The sequence below is a fragment of the Taudactylus pleione genome, unplaced genomic scaffold (assembly GCF_031769625.1).
Source record: "Taudactylus pleione unplaced genomic scaffold, aTauple2 ptg000977l, whole genome shotgun sequence".
NCBI lineage: Eukaryota > Metazoa > Chordata > Amphibia > Anura > Myobatrachidae > Taudactylus > Taudactylus pleione.
In genome coordinates, this window is record NW_028285378.1 from 504,973 (window position 1) to 532,793 (window position 27,821).

Sequence of the window (27,821 nt, forward strand, 5' to 3'; positions counted from 1 at the left end):
ACTATTTCATCTACACTTACAGTGCCTTGGTTGCCTTTGTGGTCATATGCTGGGGGGAGTGCAGTGTGCCTAGAGGAGGAGGAGTCAAGGAGTGCATGCATGGTCATAATATCATTACCATAATACCCTCCTCCTCCGTATTGCACGGTATGTATTACATATGATGCCACTCTGCTCCAAAAATATTGCATTAGTATATAGAGCCCATAGGTAATATTTCTAGGTTTATTTCCTACTCTTAGAGTGAATACTTTCCTAGGAAATTGCTACATTTGTACTTTAATATATACGGATCGTTAAAATATTTACAAGTTTGATGAACCATGTAAATATGAATCATGTTTTAATTACAGATGAGCGGGTCCGATTCTCCGAGAACCAGACCCACCCGAATTTCCAGTTCCGAGGCAAGATCCGAGTCCGGCTTGGGTTTTCCCGCCTGACTCGAATCTCGAAGTGAGGCAAAACGTCATCATCCCGCTATGTCGGATTCTCGCGGGTTTTGTATTGTATAAAAGTCCCTCCCCCGCTGTGATCAGCGCCATTTGCTTGCTGAGTCCCGGGCTGTCAGGACTGTGTTCATCCACGAGGGGCTGCTGTGTCCATCCACGGGCTGCTGCTTCATCCAGGGCAGGGACTGCTGTGTCCATCAAGGGGCTGCTGTGTCCATCCAGGGGCAGGGGCTGCTGTGTCCATCCAGGGCAGGTGCTGCTGTGTCCATCCAGGGTAGGGGCTGCTGTGTCCATCCAGGGGTTTCTGTGTCCATCCAGGGGCAAGGGCTGCTACGTCCATCCAGGGGCTGCTGCGTCCATCCAGGGGCAGGGGCTGCTGCGTCCATCCAGGGGCAGGGACTGCTGCGTCCATCCAGGGGCAGGGGCTGCTGCGTCCATCCAGGGGCAGGGGCTGCTGCATCCATCCAGGGGCAGCTGCGTCCATCCAGGGACAGGGGCAGCTGCGTCCATCCAGGGGCAGGGGCTGCTGCGTCCATCCAGGGGCAGGGGCTGCTGCGTCCATCTAGGGCAGGGGCTGCTGCGTCCATCCAGGGGCAGGGGCTGCTGCGTCCATCCAGGGGCAGGGGCTGCTGCGTCCATCCAGGGGCAGGGGCTGCTGCGTCCATCCAGGGGCAGGGGCTGCTGCGTCCATCCAGGGACAGGGGCAGCTGCGTCCATCCAGGGGCAGGGGCTGCTGCGTCCATCCAGGGGCAGGGGCTGCTGCGTCCATCCAGGGGCAGGGGCTGCTGCGTCCATCCAGGGGCAGGGGCTGCTGTGTCCATCCAGGGGCAGGGGCTGCTGCGTCCATCCAGGGGCAGGGGCTGCTGCGTCCATCCAGGGGCAGGGGCTGCTGCGTCCATCCAGGGGCAGGGGCTGCTGCGTCCATCCAGGGGCAGGGGCTGCTGCGTCCATCCAGGGGCAGGGGCTGCTGCGTCCATCCAGGGGCAGGGGCGCTGCGTCCATCCAGGGACAGGGGCTGCTGCGTCCATCCAGGGACAGGGGCTGCTGCGTCCATCCAGGGGCAGGGGCTGCTGCGTCCATCCAGGGGCAGGGGCTGCTGCGTCCATCCAGGGGCAGGGGCTGCTGCGTCCATCCAGGGGCAGGGGCTGCTGCGTCCATCCAGGGGCAGGGGCTGCTGCGTCCATCCAGGGGCAGGGGCTGCTGTGTCCATCCAGGGGTTTCTGTGTCCATACAGGGGCAGGGGCTGCAGGGGTGTATTCGTAAAAAATATTGTCACACTAAGTGGAAAACGCAGTGTATTTGTAAAAAATATTGTGACACTAAGTGGAAACGCAGTGTATTCGTAAAAAATATTGTCACACTGTAAGTGGAAAACGCAGTGTATTCGTAAAAAATATTGTGACACTATGGGCCATATTCAATTAGCCACGATAAGTCGGTTTCTGCGGAGAAGTATCACCGGTGACGTCATTTCGCCAAGTTTACTCCGTATTCAATTCCAAAGATTTTTCGCCGGTGCGGAAACTCAATGCAATGGGACCTGCGATACATTTTCGCTTATGAATAGGTGTCGAAAAAAAGCGCAGAATTGGAGTTTTGGGGTGCAAAGCTACAGGAACCACCCTGCACCCTTGGGACAGTCCCGCGAAGGTAATCTGCATCAAAAAAAGTTTAAAAAAGTATTTAGATCACCCCCAAAGAGTACTTTAGTTTTGGGGGTGAAAAAGTTCAAAGTTGGGGGACAAACCTAAAAACTAGCGAAATAAGACTCCAGGGGGGTCCCCAAGTATGCCCCAGATGTTTTTAAGTTTGCAGGTGCTTGCGGAAGGTGGATTTTTTGAGAATTTTAAAAGTTCACTTTAGCAACTTAAAAATATGCTTGCACCCATTTTCCGGCTTTGGTGGGACCACTTATTTTGAACAAAAAAACCTTGTAAATGCTATTCTTCACCACTTCTGCAAAGACGTGAAACAGAAGCTATTGAGAGTATATAAGTACCCCAAATACCTCAACAGGGCTATTCGGGGGAATATACAGTGATCCCCAATGTCAGACCATCTTTGGGGGGTCAGGCTCATTTAGCCAAATCTGACAGTACTTTTCGCATATTACAATTTCACCGACTCCCGTTTTCGCAGATTTCTAATTGAATAGGGCGGAAAGCGGGCACGCGTGCGATATTTGAAAACCAGCGAAGTGATCAAAAAGTACTGCATGTGAAAAGTACGGGACTTTTTGCCTGGAATTAAATATGGTCCTAAGTATAAACGCAGTGTATTCGTAAAAAATATTGTCACACTGTAAGTAGTAGTGCAGTGTGTTATTCTTTTCTTATTCATAAAAAAATCTTGTGACACTAAGTGGAAACTTCACAATTTTACATTTAATAACACAAAGTTAGCAATAAAAAAAATGCAACTTTTCACTTCTTTCCTCAATAATGAATAAATGATTAGTCTACACGCCGACTACAAGACCACAACAAAGTGCTAAATAACGTGCATAATATATTAAACATAATGACATCACAAACGCCTCAGCTGAGATGCACATAAACATATTTCAAAAGGTGAAAATAAAGGATATGGTTTAAAAAATTGAATAAATGGGGCGTGGCCTGGCGGGCATTAGACGAGTCCCCTGGGAGCTCCTGAATGGCACCTACAAAAATCCAGTCCTACCACCTTCTACCTGCTCCTGGTGACCCTTGCTCATCTCTACTGACCCCACGCCATCTACCTGCCCCGTGTGTTGTGGTTCTCGGAATCGGAGGGCATCTCCTATGCCCTTGCGGATTGAGGCCCATACACTCTCCTGAAGCCCGGGCCTCGATTTTTCTCTGGGCCCGGCGTGTCCCCTTCTGCCGGCGGCATCTCCGAGCCCCCCCGACAGGACTCTCCTGCAAGCCCACCGCTGACCCTTCTTACCTGTGAAGCGGGTCCCTCCATCAGGCGCCAGCATTCTGCAGACACGATCCTCCGTCACGCTGTGTGCGACCAGAAGTGCTGTGTCTCCATCTCCTGTGTCGCCTGCATGCGGCCTCTTGGTCCACGTCGCTGCCAAGTCACCCTCCTATAAGCCCAGCCACCTGCTCCTCCAGCTCTCTGCTCTCCTATCGCGGCTCCTGTGTCTGGAGATCCCGGTCTCCAGCTCCTGCTGCAATATATTCCTGGCTGAGCTTCGGTCCTGCGGTGCTGCCTCTCCGTGAGATTGCCTGGCTCCTGACCTCCAGGTGAGCTGCCCTCCATTTGATGCCCTGAGATTGAGCAACTGCTGTCTCCCCAGAAATGGGGTGGTGTGTCCTCTGGACAGTGGGGACACCTCCTGCTATCTGCCTATTTTTTTTATTTTATTATCATCTTGATCCCTTATTATACTCCCCCACCCCAACTTTACCACAGGGGCATTATCTCAATTGATACAATATATTGTATTATACAGTCAGGTGCATAAATATTGGGACATTGACAGAATTTTCATATTTTGGCCTCTATTCACCACCACAATGGCTTTGAAATGAAACAAACAAGATCTGCTTTAACTGCAGACTTTCAGATTTAATTTGAGGGTAATTACATCTACATCAGGAGAACGGTGTAGGAATTACAACGGTTTCTATATGTGCCTCCCACTTTTTAAGGGGCTAAAAGTAATGGGACAATCTAAACAATCTAAATCTAACTTTCACTTTTTAATACTTTGTTGCAAATCCTTTGCAGGCAATTACAGCCTGAAGTCTGGAACGCATAGACATCACCAGACGCTGGGTTTCATCCCTGGTGATGCTCTGCCAGGCCTCTACTGCAAATGTCTTCAGTTCCTGCTTGTTCTTGGGGCATTTTCCCTTCAGTTTTGTCTTCATCAAGTGAAATGCATGCTCAATCGGATTCAGGTCAGAGGATTGACTTGGCCATTGCATAACATTCCACTTTTTAGCATTAAAAAACTCTTTGGTTGCTTTTGCAGTATGCTTTGGGTCATTGTCGATCTGCAATGTGAAGCACCGTCCAATGAGTTCTGAAGCATTTGACTGAATATGAGCATACAATATTGCCCGAAATACTTCAGAATTCATTCTGCTGCTTTTGTCAGCAGTCACATTATCAATAAATACAAGGGAACCAGTTTCATTGGCAGCCATACATGCCCACGCCATGACACTGCCATCACCATGCTTCACTGATGAGGTGGTATGTTTTGGATCATGAGCAGTTCCTTTCCTTCTCCATACTCTTCTCTTCCCATCACTCTGGTACAAGTTGATCTTTGTCTCATCTGTCCATAGGATGTTGTTCCAGAACTGTAATGGATTTTTTAGATGTTGTTTGGCAAACTCTAATCTGGTCTTCCTGTTTTTGTGGCTCACCAATGTTTTACATCTTGTGGTGAACCCTCTATATTCACTCTTGTGAAGTCTTCTCTTGATTGTTGACTTTGACACATATACACCTACCTCCTGGAGAGTGTTCTTGATTTGGCCAACTGTTGTGAAGGGGTTTTTCTTCACCAGGGAAATAATTCTTCTGTCATCCACCACAGTTGTTTTCCGTGGTCTTCCGGGTCTTTTGGTGTTGCTGAGCTCTCCAGTGCGTTTTTTCTTTTAAAGAATGTTCCAAACAGTTGATTTGGCCACACCTAATGTTTTTGCTATCTCTGTTTGTTTAGATTTTTCAGCCTAATGATGGCTTGCTTCACTGATAGTGACAGGTCTTTGGATCTCATATTGAGAGTTGACAGCAACTAATTCCAAATGCAAATGTCACACCTAGAATCAACTTCAGACCATTTACCTGCTTAATTGATAATGAAATAACGAGGGAATAACCCACACCTGTCCATGAAATAGCTTTTGAGTTGATAGTCCCCTTTTGGCCCCTTAAAAAGTTGGAGGCACATATAGGGGCATATTCAATTAGCCGCGCTTGACGGGATTCAATTAGCGGGGATTCCACGCGCGGGTGTCCCTGAGACCCTGCGGGCGAGTCCCCGCTCATGTAGGTGCGAGGTAAAATCAGCGTGAGGCCGCCTTATTCGGCCTCGCGCGAGTAATATTAACACACTGATTCCGCAGTTCTCGCGGAATCAGTGTGTTCTCGCGTGGAAATCCTGTTTTTTGGACGCGGGGAAAAAGCGCCGCGGGACTTTCACCCATCAATTACTCGCGGGAGAGGTCACACGGGTACTTGAATATGCCCCATAGAAACCGTTGTAATTCCTACACCGTTCACCTGATTTGGATGTAATTACCTCCAAATTAAATCTGAAGTCTGCAGTTAAAGCACATCTTATTTGTTTCATTTCAAAGCCATTGTGGTGGTGAATAGAGGCCAAAAGATGAAAATTCTGTCAATGTCCCAATATTTATGCACCTGACTGTATATGTTAATCTCCCTATCTGTATGCCCTGACACCTATATTTTCCTACTGGCTTAACTTATGTACCCATTATTTTCTCAGAGTCTATAACTGGCTCTCTCCTGCTTATTTTTGGTGTCAGAGCTCCCCTTGTGCCCACCTGCCTCTGATGGTTTTCCCCTACGTCTGTTTCTTATCCCTGTTGGCCCTGAGCTACGCCTGCGGAGCAACTTTTTCCCTATACTTCTGACCACTTCTGCCTCTCTGTCATAAGATGCCTAAAGGAGGTAAAAACCGTCCAGTGGCGAGCTCTCCTCATTCCTCACTAGGCGAAGCACTTCTGCCCACCCCAGACCCGCTACACCAGAACACACTGACCACTTGGGCTCGGAATCTGAGGAAGATGACCTGGCGCCCATCACCCGCCGAGACTTTCTATCCCTACTTAAAGAAGTTAAAGACGTGAAAACCTTGGTACAAGCCCTCCACTCCCTGAAAACCGACATTGTAGAAATTGGCGGTAGAAGTGACCAACTTGAGAGACGGGTAGAGGAAGTGATGACGTTCCAGCGATCTTTCGAGGCTGACTTCCATCAAATGCGTCACGACATCTGCCGTTTACAGGAAGATCATGAAGATCAATATAATAGAGTGCGGAGGAACAATCTAAGAATTCGGGCGATCCCGGAGGAGGTTGAACAAGCACATCTTGAACTTTATCTTAAATGCCTCTTTACCAAGCTCTCTCCTGAGACCCCCGAGGATTACCTCCTTTTGGATCGTGCCCTACGTCCTCGTTCACAAGATACCTCTCAACCCAGAGATGTCTTTCTTAGAATGCACTACTTCACTGCGAAAGAGGCAGTAATGAAGAAGGTTCGACGGCTTGACTCTGTATCCTTTGATAATTCCACCCTACAAATCTTCCAAGACCTCTCTCCGATTACATTAGCCAAACGCAGAGTTTTTAAACCCATTACTTCTTTGCTTCGTCAGAAAAATATCAAATGTCATTGGAGTTTCCCCTTTCATATCTTGGTTTGGCACCAGGGGAAAATGCTCTCTGCCAGATCTTCTGCTGAGGCCCAATGCTGTCTAAACTGGGTATCCACGTAGGAAATGGGGATTCTTCTACAACTCCTCCACTCGTACAAAGACAGAAGACTCCTCCTCATCTGGAGTGGACCACTGTCCCCTCCTCATCGGCATCTTCAATTCCACCTCCTGTGACTTGACTTTCGACACCAAGTTTTCCTTTTGTTTCACAATTTAACCTTTACTGATACAAAGACCTACGTTGGATGTTATTTTTGTTCAAACAATTTTCTGCACATTCCGAACTTACTATAATATGTTTACTGATGTTATTTCATGGTGCTTTCTCCCCATTTATTTCTTTTTTCTTTTTTTTTTTTTTACTAAGTTTTCATTAGTTGTTCTCCTGGATTTCATTGATTTTCTAGTATTGATATGTGGAAATGTTCCGTTTATATACCCCGTTCAGTCTACTTGGCCATTCCCATGGTTGTTTTTTGGATATTTCCTGTTTGTTTTATATGCTCCTTTGTATGTTTTCTCTATTACTGTACTTCTTTGATTACTATTGTATGTATGTTTTTTTTCTCTCTCTCCCTTATTTCTTTACCCTTTTGCTCCACTCGCCCTTCAACATCGTTTTTCGTTCAAAATTTTTTCCCCCAGGCTTCCCAAGAGGGATAGATTCCCGACCTGTCCCTACCTCCATGATGATGTCTTTATTTAATGCCTCACCATGCCCCATCAGGGCTTTCAGCCCTCTAGCTAACCTAAGTGTCCTTCAGACACGTAGTAATTTTCCTTTTTGTCAGCGCAATTTGTCCTGGACTATTTCGCCAGATGACCAACCGACCCCTCCACTCACTTTTCCCTCCTTTTTCCTTTTATTTTTCCCCCCTTTTGACCACAACACATCATGGTTTTTGTTTTTTCTATTTAGGCATGTTGCTTTTACTGGTTGCCCATGGGTCTTCGTGTTCTCTCCTTTAATGTAAAAGGGCTCAACAGCCCCCCAAAACATGGGAAACTCTTTACTACTCTTAAGCTCCATAGAGCCGACCTGGTTTTCCTTCAAGAAACCCATTTTTTGTACAATTCCCATCCTGAATTACGTTGCAAGTCCTATCCAGATACCTATTATGCCTGTGATCATAACACTAAAAAACGAGGTGTTTGCTCGCCACCTCACTTTTGAACCTATTGACACCCATTTTGATAAAGAGTGTCGTTTCCTTATATTAGTTGGGAAGCTTAATAATAGCCTATGTACACTGGTAAATGTTTATGCCCCTAACCAACACCAAAATCTATTTTTTGCCAAATTAGACTCTTTTCTTACCAGAGTGCGTCAAGGAGAACTCATCGTTGCAGGCAATTTTAATTCTGTCCTGAGTCCCACTTTGGACCATTCTGCTCCTGCCGCCTCAGCCTCTTCCTCGTCGACTTCCCAACATTCTAAGTCTCTCCTCTGTCTCATGAGGTCCCAACTCCTATGTGACTCCTGGAGAGTGAAATAACCTTCCGCCTGCAATTATACATTTTTCTCTTCGCCTCACAACTCTTATTCCTGTATTGATATGATCCTGCTCAGCCACGAGCTCGCTTTAAATCTCCACACAGCTCTTATTCACCCACTTATTTGGTCTGACCACTCCCTTATATCTTGTGATATTTCAGGTTTACTTTCTCGCCCTCGCCATATGACGTTTCGTTTCAACGACTCTTTACTACACAACCCTGAGACAATATCCTGACTATGGACACAAATTTCTGATTATTTTGCTCTAAATGACACTCCAGATATTTCAAGATCTACCCTTTGGGTGGCACATAAAGTGGTCTTGCGGGGGCACTTGATCAGTGTTGCCTTCAAAAATAAAAAAGAATCTCTCACCCAGATTAATAAACTCTCCATCAAACTTCACACCCTGGAATCGCAACATAAATTATCCCCTTATCCTACTATCTTGTCGGAACTCCATGTAATTCAGTCCAAATTAGATTTGCTTCTTTCCAAACAGTTGGCCAAACACCTTAAATGGCTTCGCCAGTCCTTTTATGAGAGAGGGGATAAAGCGGATAAAATTCTTGCATCACGACTTCGTTCTGCCAAGACCCATAAAAATATTATCTTGATCCGTGATTCTCACCACCAGCTGGTTTACGATCCTGCAGCTATTAGATCTGCTTTTCAATCCTACTACTCTGATCTGTATAATCTCCCCCCTCCAGCTACCCCATCTCTTCAATCTCATTCTAAATCGCTTTCCGATTTCCTTGTTCGTTCCAAATTGCCCAAACGATCTCATAGTGCTTTAGAAATCCTTAATTCCGAAATATCGATTGAAGAGATTGAACAAACTATAAAATCTAAAAAAAACGGCAAATTACCGGGTCCAGATGGTTTTACGGCAGCATATTACAAAAAATTCTCAGATCTGCTCATTCCTTATCTTTATACTGTCTTTAATAAGGTTCTTCATGGCGACCCTTTCCCTTCTGAAATGCTAGAAGCTAGAATTGTGGTGATCCCGAAAAACTGCGCTAGTTACAGGACTATCTCCCTCCTTAATTTAGACTTGAAAATTTTTGCTAAAATTCTGGCAAACCATCTGAATCCATTTCTCTCCTCCCTGATTCACTACGTCCAAGTAGGATTTATACCGGGTCGCCAGGCGAGCGATAACACTAGACGTGCTATTGATCTCATTCATATTTCGAACTCCAGGAGATTCCCTACTATCTTACTCTCTCTAGATGCTGAAAAAGCATTTGATAGGATCTCCTGGGGTTTCATGAAAGCTGCTCTTGAAGCCTATGGCATGTCTGGTGACTTTCTCACTGGTCTCCTGGTGCTATACTCTACCCCCTCTGCTACAGTCCTTATTAATGGTGTTCCCTCTAGTCCAGTCAATATTAGTAATGGAACGAGGCAGGACTGCCCTCTATCCCCCCTGGTGTTGCCCTCATAATCGAACCACTTGCCTCCCACATTAGATCCCATCCTGATATTCGAGGGGTCAAAGTTGGTACTTTGGAGCCTAAGATTTCTCTTTTTGCGGCCATATCCTTCTATCCCTGACCCAACCAACAATTTCTCTCCCCAACCTTTTTTCTGTTCTTCGGTCCTATAGCACTGTTTCTGGGTATAAAATTAATTACTCTAAATCAGAGGCCATGCTGCTCCATGTTTCCCCGCGGGATACTGAAAACCTCCAATCTAAGTTTAATTTTAATTGGCAACCCAAAAAGATTAAGTACCTGGGGATTTATTTGACTTCCCACTATGACTCTCTTTTTCGTGAAAATTTTCCACCTCTCTTTTCCAGAATTCAGGCAGATTTAAATTCCTGGAATCGCCTTATTATCTCGTGGCTTGGTAGGATCATAGCTGTTAAAATGAATATTATACCAAAATGGCTCTATCTTTTCCAAACTCTCCCCATAACTGTTCCCGCTGTTTTTCTAAACAATATTCAAAAGGTCCTAGTTCGTTTTGTTTGGAACCACAAACCCCCGAGACTTGTGATTAAAGTATTGGAAAGGTCGGTTGTAGGAGGTGGGAGAGGCCTCCCTAACGTTAAATTTTATTATCTTTCCTCCCATTTCTCTCATATTGTTGCTTCATACTGTCCCCCAGGCTCTATCTTATGGTTGGACATTGAATCCGCCTATATTACTCTCCCAGATTTAACCTCCTTATGGGGCTTATTGCCCACGTACCGATCTCCCGTGTCCAAATTATTGCCTACTATCAAATTTAATTGTAAACTCTGGGATCTTTATTCACACAAAATGGGTCTTAGTTCTCCAGCATCCCCTCTACTATCTGGTATAACCCCTGTTCTCTCCTGGTTCCTCCACTTTGAGGTTCCATAATTGGATCAATGTAGGGCTTAGATTCCCCCCACTGACTTCTCTGATCAAGGTCAATGGCTATCCCTGTCAACACTACAACAAAAAATATCATCTCAGACACTTATTTTTTCAAATTCGATATTTTCTCCAATCACTACCCCAACTATCTGTCCTCCGAGTCCTTACCCCTTTTGAGAACCTTTGTAGGCATTACCCCTTATCTAAAGGATTAATTCCCAGATTTATGCTTTTCTTTTAGATGCTACCCTCCCCTCTCGTAGACCTAACAAAACTGCCTGGGAGCGTGACCTTGCATTCCCTCCGGATGATGAGGCTTGGGACGACATGAGACTGAGGATAGCCAAAAGTTCTATTGCAAATAAAATTAAAGAGACTGCATATAAATTTATTATACTCCTGTAAGACTTCAGAAAATGTTTCCGTCTTTCTCATCCGATTGTTGGCAGGGCTGTGGCTGCAGGGGCACTATGGTCCATATTTGGTCCAATTATTGTCCCCCTACGGAATTCCCTTCTAGAAGCTCCAATCCCAAAAGATCCCTGGACATTTTTATTGTGCTACCCACCCCCGAATGTTGGTAAATTTTCCAAGAAATTGGCTGCACACATCCTGGCAGCAGCAAAATCCCTTATTGCTCTAAACTGGAAAAATACCTCCCCACCACTCCTCTCTGTACTTAAGAGTCAGATTTGGCATATTGCCACCATGGAGGAGATAACTTATTTCCTCCATGATCGAGGGCATGTTTTTTCTCAAGTTTAGGCTCCCTGGTTGATTGCTGAGCGCAATCCCCCTCCTCCTTCTGCTACCTCTGTGTATGGACCCATGGGTAACAATTGATGTTTACCCTCCAGAAGATTTTTGATTTGTATTGATTTCTTAGCTGATGTTTCGTGTCCCCCCCCCCCCACCTCCCCTCCTCCTACCCTCTGTTTTCCCTTTTCTTACCTACCAAGTATTTTGAATAGTTTATGTTCCTGTTTATTACTGTTTGAAAAATTTGGTCTGTATTGGGTTTTTATCACCCCTTTTCTCTTGTACTAAATTGTATTTGCATTGACCATTTAAAATAAATTATAAAAAAAAAAAAAATGGATTAAGGCAGCTAAAACTGCATTCTCTGATTATAGTGTCCCTATTCCCTATCCATGGCCCCTCTACCTAAATTTCAGTGAGTCAGAGGGGCAACTCCATGCAACTGTATTCCAGAGTGCAGCTGCTCCTCCTGTAGCCCAGGTCAGAAGATGTGTAGGGGGTGTGGTGATATGTACTAAAATGGAGCTCACATCCACTAAAGTGGACAATGAATCCCCAATCTAACAGAGAGCGCAGCTGTAATTTATACACAACACAGGATGGGATGACAATATAGGCTTGGGTGCTGGTATAATCTGGGGTGATGTATAAATCATCTTCTTCATACAATATTAATTTGTCCCCGCTGGAATCCACCATTACAGGTGCCTCTGTAAGTTTTTGCACGTAATTGACGGTAAAGATCTTTCTCCTAGAATTTGTAGTTCAATGTGATGGACATCATCATCTTATCCACATTTTGGGGAAGTAGTCTCATAGGCCGATCACTGACAAGGTTCCTGGCTGTGCTGAAAACTCTTTCTGAGTACACACTGGAGGGTGGGCAGCTCAAGTAAAGCAAAGCCAATTTGTGCAAGGGCCTCCAAATTACCTTTTTTTCCTGCCAGTAGTCAAACGGACTTTCTGATATGCCTATTTGGATGCTATCATTATATATTTTTTTAAATAGTCCTCAACCATTCTTTGAATGTTGACCGTATCAGATGTAGTCATGGTAGAGGTGTCATTAATTGTAGGCAATTCTGACCCAACCAGATGTCAAAACTTGGTTGACTCAACTGCATCACCAGTGGATGTTTTGAAAGTTTAGTTTTTTCTCAGTAAATGCACTTGCTGGAGAAACTGAGGGAGAAGCCATCGCTGCATCACGTGTCACTTGAGATGACAATTTGCTTATCAACAACTCTTTACATCTCTTCAGATCTGTGTCCGCTGGGAAGAAGAAACAACATCTTCATCCCTTCTGGGATGAAAATCTACTCCCAGCAGCAGGCTCAAGGATTCTCAAGAAAGACACAATGTAAGACTTAAACCTTAAATCTGAAATCTTGCATTTGCTCTGTTCCGCTTGTCCATCTGTGCTGGTTAACTGGACAGTGGGTACATCGGCAGTTTGGAGGCCATTAACTATGTTTTTTTTTAATGTCCCTGTACAGGTTGGAAAATGCTTTTCAAGTGGAATATTTGCAAAGAATTATTTAACAGTCAACTGTTTTGGAAAGCACTACTAAAAGTCTTCCTGGTCCCCTTCTGGAATGAAAATCCACTCCCAGCAGCAGCAGCAGCAGCAGCAGCAGCAGCAGCAGCAGCAGGCATGGCTTTAAAGGATTCTTTTTGGGCAAGGACTGATGTGAATGAGTAAACTATTTTTTGTAAATGCCTCCCCTCCCTCATAAATTTACTTCAGAATCAAAACACTAAATTAAATTTACTACCAATCAACCCTTCTTGTCCCTGTCTTCAACCGGCTGCCTGTGTGTTGGGATGCCATTATAGGGGTGTGCATAATTAAGGCAGTGCGGCGGCATATGCAGCCAGACGACTCGATGCACGCAGGAAGTGGCTACAATCCTGCACTACATCAAGGTAACCTCTATTGTGCATATGGTTCCAATGGTTCTTGATGTTAATGATGTTTCTCGCGGGCTACTCAGGTTTTTAGTAAAGAGAAGTGGGCGGCATTGTGTAGTGCTGGGTGCCTGCATCTTATGCTGCGGTTGCTGTGCGTATGCATTGATTAGCATATACACACAGTGGCCGAGTGTGTGCGTGCGCACACTTGCGTTTCTTGCTGAATCAGGCCCTATGAGCTAGTGATACTTATATCATCCTAATGCTCTATGACACATATATAAAAACTAAAGCTTTTACAATAGTGATGTCCCTTTTATGGTGACAGTTCCGCTAAATCCTTCAATTTCCCTGATGTTTAATTATAGATCGTTACATGACTTATTAATCATGAGATCCAGTTACAGAGTTGAATGCCACAAAACCATGGCCTGCAACTGCACTTCAAACTGATTTGACCTGTTACAAACATCTGCCCCCAGGATCTCTTGTCTCCTCAGCCTCTATCAGCAGTGGTAAGGGTAGGATGTGTTTTCGGCCTTTGTGGATAACGCTACAAAGAGAATTTCCCTTTCCATGGAGTTGATAAAGAAATTATGACCAAACATGGGCAAGATAAAGTGGAATAACTATGACTAAGAAAAAAAATTAAACATCATTATTGTTGAAAATACAAAATCAAAATGTAAAATTAATATCATTATCAAGCTACAAATATAAAGGCATGTGCTAACATCTCACGAATCAGAATGTGACATTCCTCTGTATACATTTTGATTTAAAACTTAAGTAATATCTGGCTTAGTAAGTAGGGATAAGTGGATGTGGTTGGTTTAGTAAATGGTGGTCACTGGCTCAGTGGACAAGTGTTACGTGTCAACCTGGCAGAGCTCTGTGATGGACGAATTGCACAAAATAATGAACGTGCAAACTGAACTCGAGTATCTGCATGCAGCCATGCACAAAGGACAGACGGCAGTAATTACAAATGGGAGACGGTCTACACACCCCATTCTCGTCACCTCTGCATAATAATGAAGCCCTGACTTCAACTGTGAATATGCCTTCCACCAGACTAGTCTTTCTGAATTCTATTGCACTAATAATATTCAGGCTTTTCTTTTAGTTGAATTCTAATTATAAATCAAAGTTACTACTCTTTACTGATGCATTACATCTGCACTACAGATATAACCTATAAACCAATCCAATCATTTATTTTGGGGGAAAAAAATTAAATGTAGCAGAAGATCAATTTATGCATGTGATCTTTGTTATTTCTGTAGATTTATGGGAGTCATAGAGTCTATGGGAGAACTGGCTTGGCTTAGATTGGTCTATCGCTGGCACACAGATCACCGCACTGTGATATTAGTCCCAGTTCACAATGGTCTAAGCTTTCATAACATGTTCTAGAATTAACAACCGTCTGAAGAGTCCTGTGTTCCTAAAACAGCTTTGTAAACAACAACACTCTATAAAAATAAATCAAAGCAGTGAGATCAATACCTCTAACAGGAAGCAGCTGCGCTGATTTATTTCTACGGCAGGTAAGTAAAAACCAAACATTAATTCTTGTCAACTACTCCAAGACACTAACTAGAGCCGGCATCACGAAACTGTCGGGATATTTAACCACCGTTTCCCTGGGGGCTCTGCTCGGGATAACACAGTCCGTATATAAAGACAGTGTGTGTTCGGATAGACGCAGACATACTATATAATTAGCTAGAACTGAAGAAGAGAAATCTTCCTATGCAACCTGGTATTATGTGTCAGTATCTTCACCAAGTACTGACTATAATTACCCTCCTCGCTATGTGCGTTTTCTAGAATAATGCTGGAATATCAATGAAAGGGATCTTGTATCAATATTGTTCAACAGACTAAAACTGTGGACTCAATACTAAGAAAGACTTCCTGAAGAAAATGTGCTACTGGATTCTGTGGTTTTCCATTTTATAAGGATACAATTTAGAATCAGTGATAACTATGGCTACCAACATTCCTACTCTGTGAGCAATGTAAATGTGATGCACTGACCTGCCTGTGAAGAACCTTCTGTCTATAGCAGAATCTAACATTAAAGTACACAAACACTAAAGTGTGATATTGTCATTGTAAGGGGTGCAGAGCAGTGGCGTAACTAGGGGAGGGTGAAGCTGGGCATGTACCCTGGGCGCTGTCGTACTCCAGGTCAGTGCGGTCCGTTGCACTACGGGCTTCACTGACAATGAGTGTACTACCCGGCATTGGTGTGTTTGTTTTAGCAGCCAATAAGACAGTATCTTATTGGCTCTTGCACCCAGGGCCGGCGCCAGGCTGGAGTTCACTCATGAGCTCTGCCTTCCGGCTATTGCAGTAGGTGAAGGGAGAGAAGTCATGATGTCTCTCCCATAGTGCAGAGCAGGAGGAGTGGATGGCGGCGAGCGCAGGAGTGGGGATTCAGGTAAGTATAGTTTTGTGTTCTGTTTGTTTTATGTGTAAGGGGCACTACCACTGGGGGCACTGTATTAGGGGATCTACTGGGGGCACTGTATAAGGGGCACTACTACTGCATAAGGGACACTACTACTGGGGGCACTGCATAAGGGTCATTACTACTGGGAACACTGCATAAGAGGCACTACTGGGGGCACTGTATAAGGGGCACTACTGGGCGCACTGTATAAGGGGCACTACTGGGAGCACTGCATCAGGGCCACAACTACAGGGTGCATTGCATAAGGGGCACTGCTACTGGGGACATTGCATAATGGGCACTGCTACAGTGGGCATAGCATAAGGTGCACTACAACTGGGAGCACTGTATAAGGGGCACTACTACTGGGGGGCATTAAGGTGCATATGGAATGGAAAGGAATGTTCCCAGAGTGACGAGAAATGGTGGCGTATCATGTTGTTACGCCGCATTTTTCAGTGACCACACCCCTTGTGGCATGTGACCACACCCACTTTTTTATGCGCACACACACAGTTGGGGGGGAGGCGCCATTTTTCATCTTGCTCTGGGCGTCAAAGACCCTCGTTACGCCACTGGTGCAGGGACACAATGTACACAAGATTTCTTGTTTCTATCTGCTGAGAATTCAACAAGTGACTAATATGATGTTATGAATAATGTCCACAGCATGCGATGTTACTCCTTTAATGTGTAAATGTATTCCCATGACTCAGCATCTTCTCCCCACACTTCCTATGATGCAGTATGCCCATATTACTGCATAGCCCTTCTCCAACATATGCGTGTTTCCAACACCTCACATATTCGACGCAGCACCCCAACATGCATTCCTTCCAACCATCACACGTGTTCCTCTTGATCTGAGCTACCTACCTTGAACTCCATAGGAGTGTACTTCTCATTCTTGGGCGTAGAGTTGCCTTTGTAATGAAGATGGTTTGGGGTGGCTGGGTGAATAACAGTGGACTCCTGGGACTGTCTCTGACAGCGTTGGCAATAAACATAAATAACAAATGTCAGGAGACTGGAGCCAAAAAAACAGGAGACCCCAGTGGCGATCAGATGAATAAGGCTGAAACCTGTGACAGCAACATAGAGAAGACAAGATATGATTCATGGTAATACATCTGGTTTTGTGGGCTAAGTTGGTGCTACCAAGTCTATTATGTAGTCATTTATATCTGATATGTCTTAGGCCTTAAATAAATGAAATGACCAGATTTCTTGTGAAAGTGAAATTAATGTCTTTTTACCTCCACACTCCTTGTTTTCATCAATACTTGAAGCCGGCAGAATAACTGAAAGAGAAAATAAGGTGAAATAAGTGACATTTATATCCTGCTCTGTACAATCCCTACTTCCAGCTTCATCACCTGGAGAAGGTAGATAATTAGATCAGCGCTGTCATTGGATAATTCATACTAGTATAAATGTGGCTAAAGGGCTATTAAAGTTTACCTGGAATTTCATTGTATATACACTCTCTGTACTGTGTACTGTTTCCAACACACTGTGTGGGTCCAGGGTTGTGTATGTCACAAAAACGATTACGATATTGTGTTCCATCTTCATGACACATGCTCCATTCTGACCATTCTCCCCAGCCACCTAAAAGGGAGGAATAACATAAGAAACCAATTCAACAGCGTGCTGGCAGGTTATTTGGCTTCTGATTAAAAAATTAACCTGAGTGTGTGTCAATGTGATAGGAAATATAGATTGTAAGCTCCATTGGGACAGGAACTGATGTGAATGACAAATATTCTCTGTAAAGTGCTGCATAAATGTGAACACTAAATAAAAAACTGCTAAAAAAATCAATAAAATAAAAAGAACCTAACATCCACTGCTCCCTTTTATCCATAGACACACATCATCTATACCCTCCTAGCCACACACACCTACACCATCATATTTATAGACACAATTCACCATCTACACCCTCATAGCTACACACACCTACACCCTCATATTCATAGACACAATTCACCATCTACACCCTCATAGCTACACACACCTACATCCTCATATTCATAGACATAATTCACCATCTACACCCTCATAGCTACACACACCTACAACCTGATATCCATAGACACACATCATCATCTACACCTTCATAGCTACACACCCCTATACCCTCTTATCCATAAACACACATTATCTACACCCTCATAGCTACACACCCCTACACCCTCTTATCCATAGACACACATCTACACCCTCATAGCCACACACCCCTATACCAACTTCTCCATAGACACACATACTCTACACAACCCTACACCCTCTTATCCATAGGCACACATCATCTACACCCTCATAGCTACACACCCCTACACCCTCTTATCCATAGGCACACATCATCTACACCCTCATAGCTAAACACCCCTATACCCTCTTATCCATAGACACACATCTACACCCTCATAGCCACACACCCCTATACCAACTTCTCCATAGACACACATACTCTACACAACCCTACACCCTCTTATCTATAGACACATATCATCTACACCATCATAGCTACACATCCCTACACCCTCTTATCCATAGACACACAGTATCTACACCCTCATAGCTATACACCCCTATACCCTCTTAGCCATAGGCACACATCAGTTACACCTTCATAGCCACACACCCCTACACCCTCTTCCCCATAGACACAAATAATCTACACACCCCTACACCCTCATATCCATAGACACACATAATCATCTACGCCCTCATAGCCATAGACACACATTATCATCTACAACCTCATAGCCATAGACACACATTATCATCTACAACCTCATAACCACACACACCTACACCCTCATATCCATGGGCACACATCATCTACACCTGCCTACACCCATATATCCATAGACACACATCATCTACACCCTCATATCAATAGATACACATCACCGTCTACACCAGCATTTTTCAACTAGTGTGCCGCAGGCGGTTGTCAATTGTGCCGCGGTGGTCAGCTCAGCGCACTTGTACTGTAGTGTGTTTCATTTCTGAGGAGGCCAATGTAGTGTTTTTTATTCCTGTGGAGGCCAATGTAGTGTGTTTTATTACTGTGATTATATATATATTTGTGTATTTTTTATGTGGAAGCCAATGTTTATGTTTTTTCATTGGTCACACACACCGCATCGCTGGATGGTGTACCTTGGCAATTTTAAAATCTTGTTTAGTGTGCCTCGAGTTAAAAAGTTTGAAAATCACTGGTCTACACCCTCATAGCTACACACACCTACACCCTCATATCCATAGACACACATCACTGTCTACACCCTCATAGCTACACACCCCTACACCTTCATCTCCATAGACACACATCACCATCTACATCCTCATAGCTACAGACACCTATACCCTCATCTCCAAGACACACATCACCATCTACACCCTCATAGCTACACACCCCTACACCCTCATCTCCAAGACACACATCACCATCTACACCCTCATAGCTACACACTCCTACACCCTCATCTCCAAGACACATATCACCATCTACACCCTCATAGCTACACACACCTACACCCTCATCTCCAAGACACACATCACCATCTACACCCTCATAGCTACACACACCTACACCCTCATATCCATAGACATCACCATCTACATCCTCATAGCTACACACACCTACACCCTCATATCCATAGACACAGATCACTGTCTACACCCTCATAGCTACACACCCCTACACCCTCATATCCATAGACACACATCAATGTCTACACCCTTATAGCTACACACCCCTACAACCTCATATCCATAGACACACATCACTGTCTACACCCTCATAGCTACACACCCCTACACCCTCAAATCCATAGACACACATCACCATCTACACCCTCATAGCTACACACCCCTACACCCTCATCTCCATAGACACACATCACCATCTACATCCTCATATCCATAGACACACATCATCATCTACAACCTCATAGCTACACATGGGTTTGGTATGATATCCCGAGGGTGACCATCCCAATGGTCACAATAATGGCAGAGGAATCCAGATGGTCAAAATGCTGTCACCTTGGGCAGCCTAGTCTTAACTGTCTCCTACTGCAACCTAACCCTCCCCCTAGTGCCTAACCCTAATACTCACTGCTGATTAAAGTGATATGCGCCATGTCTATATTCTGCATGCAACTGAGGGTGTATCTGCATGTGATATGCTACATTACAGTGTCAAAGTCGCTGACACTGTAACGTAGCATTTTGAATGTAGATACACCCGCAGTTGCACACAGAATATAGGCATGCCGCATATCATTTTAATCAGCAGAAGCTATGCGTCCTATTCGCATCACTTTGCTAACATGAATTTGAAGGTAAAAAGTTGCACAAAAAGACGCTCAGCATGCCACGGCATGGCGCAACTAGAAGGGCTGTTAACGCGAAAGTAAGATGTATGTGGACACATTTGTACACCCACCTACACCCTCATATCAATAGACACACATCACCATCCACATCCTCATAGCTACACGCACCTACACCCTCATATCCTAACCCTTACTGTCACTTACTGCAGCCTAACCCTAACCCTCCCCCTAGTGCCTAACCCTAAAACTCACCGTCGGGATTAGTCTGGATTTTGTCCGTTGGGATTCTTCTGCCAGAATTGTAGCTGTCCGAATGGTCGTTGCCGAGATCCTGACTACATCCCCTACACACACCCACACCCTCATATTCCGTAGAAACATATCATCATATACACCCTCATAGCTACATATGGGTTGGGTATAAAATCCAGGTGGTGACCATACCAATGGTCACAATACCGGAAGAGGAATCCAGACGGTCAAAATGCTGTCCCCTTTGGCAGCCTAACCCTTTCACCTACCCTGGCGAGGGCCATCCAGGCCAATAGGAAGATACGCCCCTGCTTCGCTGCTCACGTTCCATGCTCTAAATGTACAAATCTCCCAGGTTGTAATCTCATTTTTACCTATACGTGAACTGCAGCTCAATGCAGCTCAGATGAAATGTGACAGGAAACTGCTGGGTTGTTAGGCACTAATCAAAGACCACTGTGTGCACTTTAAATTCACATTGTACTCGCATGTGTGCTCCTCTGCGAGGCTGTACAAAGCGCTCCCCAAGCCTGGGATTTACTTACACAACTTCATTCAGCATCCAGAAATCATATGAATTATTTATCATGAAGCTGGCTGACATCCATAGTGATCGCTCCCTGTTTGCCCACAATCAATTATAATAGAGATCCTGATCCACTTCCAGACTCGCTGAGCATCTATAAAGTAAGTTTGCCCAGTTAAAAGATGCCTCTCTTACTCTAACTATCCTGGCCAGGCTCCATCTTAAATAACTTCCTCACTGTGTTTATAGAATCTATGTATGGAAATCAGGAGAGAGGCAATTAGCACAGAGGCTGACATGGGCCATCCGACTTGCTCTGGATTGATGCATTCACCCACTGCCAATACAATCTGTAGCTCACTCCTTCTCATTATAAATATGTTACAGTCTGATCTCTGGTTTTAGTATTTCTCTTGTAAATCAATGTGCATGCTGGTAATGGGGTAATTCCCAGATGTAGAGAAAGTTTTATAAATCAACTACAGCATACTTGTAAATTGCAGCAACTACATTCCCAACTAAAACAAAAGTGGACGCCATGCCGGTCTTAGAACCTCCTTCCTTGTATACAGCAACCTAGGTCCCGCAGTATTCAAAATATTTTTGATTTAAAGAAACAAACATAAATTAGCCACTGCAACTCTATACGCAGCTTGAGTACTCACCACGTGCGACTACAGTTCCAATTTCTGAGTATAATCAGACCTGCTGTAATTCTGCGTGAGGGTCCGATGTATACGCAGGATTTAGAGATCTTACGGATGTGCGAAAGCGGTAGTGGGCATCTCTATACCCGGTGAGCAGTTGCTGATATTAGCATATTTTCGCAGCAGCACTGCTAGTGTAATTGCAGCTGCTATCGTAATAGTGATTCTTAGTGAATCAGGCCCCCTGTTACAATCTGTCCTTAATGCTGCTGCCCAGCTCATCTTCCTCTCTAAACGCACTACATCTGCTTCCCCTTTCCTACAAGCCCCTCCCAGGCTCCCCTTCCCCTTCAGAACTTAGGGCCTGATTCAGACCCGGTCGCTATTTGCGGCCGCTCGCTGTCAAAAAGGGGCCGTCTATGCAAAACATGCGCTCGCTCTTTGCAGTGTAAGGCCGCCTCTATGTCTAAGCGAGCGACAGCATATTGCGCTCGCAAGTGTTTAAAGACGCCCCCTTGCCACTCGCTACACACGTCATCTCCGGGAAATGTGGGATTAATCAGGAGCATCGGGAGCCATCAGAGCTGCTCGCAGCGCTTGAGATAGACCCTCCCCTCCCGCAAGCACTGCGAGCAGTTCAGGGAAAAACCAACCAAGTCACATGTTCCATGACGCTACTTTGCTAATTATGCACACCCATTAAACTCCGTTCACGGTCGGGCACGCCTGCGTTTGCACATCCACTCCCCCGTTCACAAGCACCTTCCCCTGTTACCACCGACAAACGGCGCTGTCACTCAAAGTAGCGGCCAAGCTGTGTACTACGAGCGGACGATTTCACATCACAGACGCTTGTTTGCGCACACGCACTGCAACTTATACGCATGCGCAGTTGTGCGACCATAGCACAGAGCAAGCCAGTGCAGCTTAGCGACCGGGTCTGAATCAGGCCCTTATTTCAAACTTTTCACACTAACTTACAAAGCCCTCACCAAATCCTCTCCTATTTGCATTGCAAACCTCATCTCCCTTCACACTCCCGCCTGCCCACTTCGCTCCATCCACGAATGCCGATTCTCCTCCCAGCTGATTACTTCCTCCAACTCTTGTCTCCAAGATTTAGCCTGTGCTGCTCCTCACCTGTAGAACTCTCTACCTCTTCCTATCAGACTCTCCATTCTCTACAAAATTTCAAACTGGTTCTCAAGACCCGATTCTTCATCAAAGCTTTCCAGCTCTCATCCTAACTCATTGCCCCATGCTCTTTGCTAACCGTCTTTCCCCTCTGTGTCACCCATGTCTGTCTGCCTCTTTCTTTAGACTGTAACCCCTCACAAGCAGGGCCCTCTTCCCTCATATGCTTTTCCTTCCCTTGCTTCTATTACCATATCCTCCCCATCTCCTACAATGACAGCCAACCTTTGGGTCATGCCACCCTGCTGCCTATTTGAGTTTTATGACTGCTGGTGCATTTATTTATAAACAATGTCCATGTCCTGCAATGTTCTGTATTGTCCTGTATTGTATGTCACTTTCCTTCCTGTGTTTTTTGTTCATACTGTCTCAGGTTTTTATATCCTTGTAAGTAGCTGCGAACCCCTTGTGGCACCATATAAATAAAGGATAATAATATTGCTGTGTATTAATAGATAATATTAATTAATACTTTCCACAGAAAGCTGAATAAAGGGGGATTTAAACAATGTGTATAATTTCTAAAGATTTACATTGTGAAATAAGAATGTAAATGCAGAGAAAGCCTGGATACATTGTAATATAATGAGACACATTGTATAATTGCAGATGACAGCAGAGTCATTCATCCCAGCTGCTGTACCTTCACAGGGGTATGTGTTACAGAGCGCCTCCTCGGTGTGCAACCCAATACAGATGTCACCTCCATTAGATGGTGCAGGGTTGGTGCAGGTACGGGTGCGCTGATAATGTCCTCCCCCACAAGTGGTTGAGCACTGCGACCACGATGACCAACAGGACCAAGACCCCTTCTCTAAAGCATAAAAAACAAAAACTTAGCTCAGGACACAACGTACATGTTATATAGTAATTAGAACAGCAGCTCTTTAGGAACTAAGGCCCTAATTCAGAGCCGGTCACTCTGACAGAGCGCTCGCCATGAATCAGGGCCGTTTTTTTTTTTAGAACGGCCTCCTGGCCGCTCACATAGCTGTGGGTGACCACCCACAGCTATAGCGAGCGGCCAGGAAGATGGTCGCGATGGTCAAGACCATCGCAACCATCGGGCTTGCGTCGAGACCCTTGTGGTAGGGTCTCGTTGCCGCAAGCCCCAGAGAGCTTTCGCTCAAACAGAGCCGAAAGCTCTCCCACTGACATCACTTGTGATGTCAGTGGGGCCGCCCCCAGACGGTAGGCGTTCTCATGGGAACGCCTCCGTCTGGGCAGCCACCCCCCTGGCCCACCCACCAAAGGGGGCGTGCTGTCACTCAACATCGGCAGCACGCCCCTTTGGTGCGAGACCCTGAGTGATGGCTTGCCCGTCGCTATACGGGTCTCACGCATGTGCACGACGAAGCCGGCTCCGTCGTGCGCATGCGCTCTGGGCCACCATCGACCCGGTTGCGAGCGCTCAGCACTTGCGACCGGGTCTGAATCAGGCCCTAAATTTACTAAAGGTCGATGTTATTCGATTTTGATTGATTTAAAATCGATGAAAATCGTTCAAAGTCAGTGTTGTGTTTATGGGGCTAAATCACACATTTACTAACTAAAAAAAAAACTATCTAAAATGTTCTGTTAGTACATGATTGAATTAGCGCCAGAAACACAAGATCGATGCTGAACGATTTTAAATCAACATTTAGTAAATATACCCCTAGGAACCTGTTTCCACCACATAGAGAGTGATCCCTTTTATCAGCCATGGTAAAACTTTGTGATATATTACCAATGCATCTAAGAGATATTATTATTGTTTATTTGCAAAGCACCACTGTATTACTTAGTGCTTTCCAGAGATTACTGAATCACTTGAAAAGATACAGTGTAATAAACTCAATCCTGGGTGTAATGGGGATGAGAAGAGTAGCTATATTTTCAATTTTCCTCAGATTAATATCCAGCAGTTGTAGTAAACCCACTGATAAAATGGTGGCTCAGGTGCCGTGTAACAGTCTTTTATGGTGGTAGGATGGCACTTGGAGACCAACATGATCCACTACTGCCCTAGTCTCTCTGTCAATAAAGGGTTACTTCAATTATTTAAAAAAATATTTGAACCTAAACCATTCAAAAGCAGTGTATAAAAAGATTTGCATAATCAACTAACTGTTAATTAAATGCATCTTTCATGTCAACCTTATTATACATATTTAACAGTATACAGCAAAGATACAGTATATAACACATCTTAAGCAGAGAGACTGAGCAATTCTGTACACACACACATATATACATATTTATATTTTTTGCAGATTAAACTGTAAGGTTCCACAGCTACTGGGGGCTGTAGGTACTAAAATGTAAATGAATATGTGATTGCCACCTTGTGCCTTGTAATAGCGTCTTAAGCATATACTGTTATAAAGGGTAATGTGGCTCCATTCATACAAAATAACAAGTGACCAAGTATTGCATTCTTTCCATTCACATGTGGAAGTAAAAACAATAAACTTCCTTCTATTCACTACAGAGAAAGCAGAATTTATTGTAGATAAGAACACACCATTGAACAGGATGTTTCCTCTTATTAATGCAAGTATATAAAAGCATTCACTGCTAACCTTATCAGGGGGCCTGATTCTGAGCTGTACACTATGCCGATGCTTTCGCAGTTTAGCAATTATCGGCCATGTACGCATGTGTCTGAGTCGCACTGGATATGCGTCCAGGTGCATTACCACAGTCCCTTACAGCAGGTGCTTATTCACATTGTGACTGACAGTCAGAGAGCATTTGGGGGGTGGTAATCGTCTAAAAATGCAGGCATGTCGCCAGCATTTCAGGGGCGTATGCAGTAAACATGGTCCAGTGTCTCATTTCCCACCCCTATTCTGCGTGGCCATACAGTTACTCAGGACTGCTGCCATCCAATGATCTGCAACAGATGATGCGTCTGTGCGCAGCAGATGCCTGGATTTGCAAAGATGCCGGTGGGCGTCTCACTACATATCCCAGCTGGTGAGACATTTGCATATTTTCGCACAGTAGCTGTAGTGGCAGTAACGTACAACTCCAAATCATGCCTACAGTTCTGTCATAGGCATGGATTCTCCACTGATCCCAATGCTGAGGTATCACTATTTCAGTAATGTCTTTTATGAGTGTTTGAATTTCTTCCAAAATCCAGAAATTTAGGGCTAATACTAAATCTGTAAAGGCTTTTCTGCAGCAATGAAATACACCAATAATTTCAGAAATATTAAGAGATAAAACAGTGGTAGGACAAGGGTCCATCTGCGCTGTGTTCCAATTTGTCACTAATGCAGACTAAGGGCCTGATTCAGATTTGGGGATAGAGCAGTGGTTCCCAAACTTTTTCAGATCACGGCACCCGTAGAGACTCCAAGAGTTTTTCAAGGCACCCCTAAGCCAAAATAATTACTGAGCGGTCCCTATTTTAAAGTAGTTGAGTCAAAATAACTTAATAAGTATTTAGGGTACTACAGAAATACTTATTAACTTGTTTGCAAAAATAATACACAGAAATCCAAGGAAAAAGAATGTGCATATATATATATATATATTATAATTCTTTCAAAGAACAATTCACTTATTAACAGGAATAATGACAAAATAAAACAACAATATGCACCAAAATGTGTCCTCCATGTGCCTCTCACTGCTTCCCCCTCCTCCATGTGCCCAGGGCCGGATTAAGGTCTGTGGGGGCCCCTGGGCAACAAACATGTGGGGGCCCCTATTAAATGTGACAACTGGGGGTATGCGCAATGGGGACCTTATGCAGAGCCCCCAGTAGTGTCAGTGCCCACAGTGGTAGTGCCCCGTATGCAGTGCACCCAGTAGTAGTACCCCTTAAGCAGTGTCCCCTATGCAATACTCCCATTAGTAGTGCCCCCTGTAGTAATGCCCTCTGTATAAATGCCCCCAGTAGTAATACCCCTGTAGTTGTGCCCCACATAGTAATGCCCCCCAGTAGTAATTGGGCGTGTGCCCAATAGTAATGCCCCCTGTATAAATCCCCCAGTAGTAATACCCATGTAGTTGTGCCCCTAATAGAAATGCCCCCAGTAGTCATTCCCCCTTTAGTAGAGCCCTCTGTAGAAATGCCCCCAGTAGTAATGCTCCTCTATTAGTGCCCCCAATACTAATGCTCCCTCTCTAGTAGAGCCCCCAATAGTAATGCCCCCTGATTAATGTCCCCAGTAGTAATGCCTCCCCCTCTGAGTAATGCCTCCCCCCCGAGTAATGCTCCCAGTAGTAATCCCCCCCAGTAATGCCCCCAGCAGTTATGCCCCCCCAGTAGTAATGCCTTCCCCCTCCCCGAGTAATGCCCCAGTAGTAATGCTCCCCCCTGAGTAATGCCCCCAGTAGTAATGCCTCCCCGAGTAATGCACCAGGTGCAATGCTTCCCCGCCCCCCCCCCCCCGAGTAATGTCCCCTGTAGTAATGCCCCCCACCAGTAATGCTCATAATTACCTTAAGCTAAGCCCCGCATCCGCTGCAGTCCGCTCGGCTGCTCCTCTGCACTATGGCAGAGACGTCATGACGTCTCTTCCATAATGCACTGCGTGAGCCAGAAGCTGGAGCTCACGTGAGCTCAAGCCTCCGACTCCGGCTGCCGCTGCAGGGAGGGAGCCGGGCACCCGCTGGTTACAGCGGGCGCCTGGTAAATGGAGCCTCCCTGCGGCGCCGGGGTTAGGTTGGCCGGAGGAGGCGGAACTGGTTCCATCTCCTCCGGTCCACTTTAACCCCGATAGGGGTGGGGGCCCAGGGACGATCGCCCCATCCTCCATGTGCCCCATCCTCCATGTGCCTCTCATTGCAGCCCCCTCCTCCATGTGCCTCTCATTGCAGCCCCCTCCTCCATGTGCCTCTCATTGCAGCCCCCTCCTCCATGTGTCTCTCAATGCAACCCCATCCTCCATGTGTCTCTCATTGCAACCCCCCCTCCATCTCTCATTGCAGTCCCCACATAGTTCCCCCTTTCATTGCGGCCACCTACCTATAATATAGTTATCTCTAATTGCAGCCCC

General features: G+C 45.1%; 1 protein-coding gene across 2 annotated transcripts in view; it reads right to left on the reverse strand.

Moving 5' to 3' along the window:
• SEMA5B (semaphorin 5B) overlaps positions 1 to 27,821 on the reverse strand; it is a 583,078-nt gene that overhangs the window by 17,956 nt on the left and 537,301 nt on the right. For both annotated transcript variants that reach the window (XM_088460747.1, XM_088460748.1), the window contains 4 exons: positions 23,468 to 23,638; positions 17,312 to 17,461; positions 17,107 to 17,151; positions 16,727 to 16,932 (listed from right to left, as the gene is read on the reverse strand). In XM_088460747.1, coding sequence (XP_088316873.1) covers positions 16,727 to 16,932; positions 17,107 to 17,151; positions 17,312 to 17,461; positions 23,468 to 23,638 — 572 coding nt within the window. The remainder of the gene's footprint in view (positions 1 to 16,726; positions 16,933 to 17,106; positions 17,152 to 17,311; positions 17,462 to 23,467; positions 23,639 to 27,821) is intronic.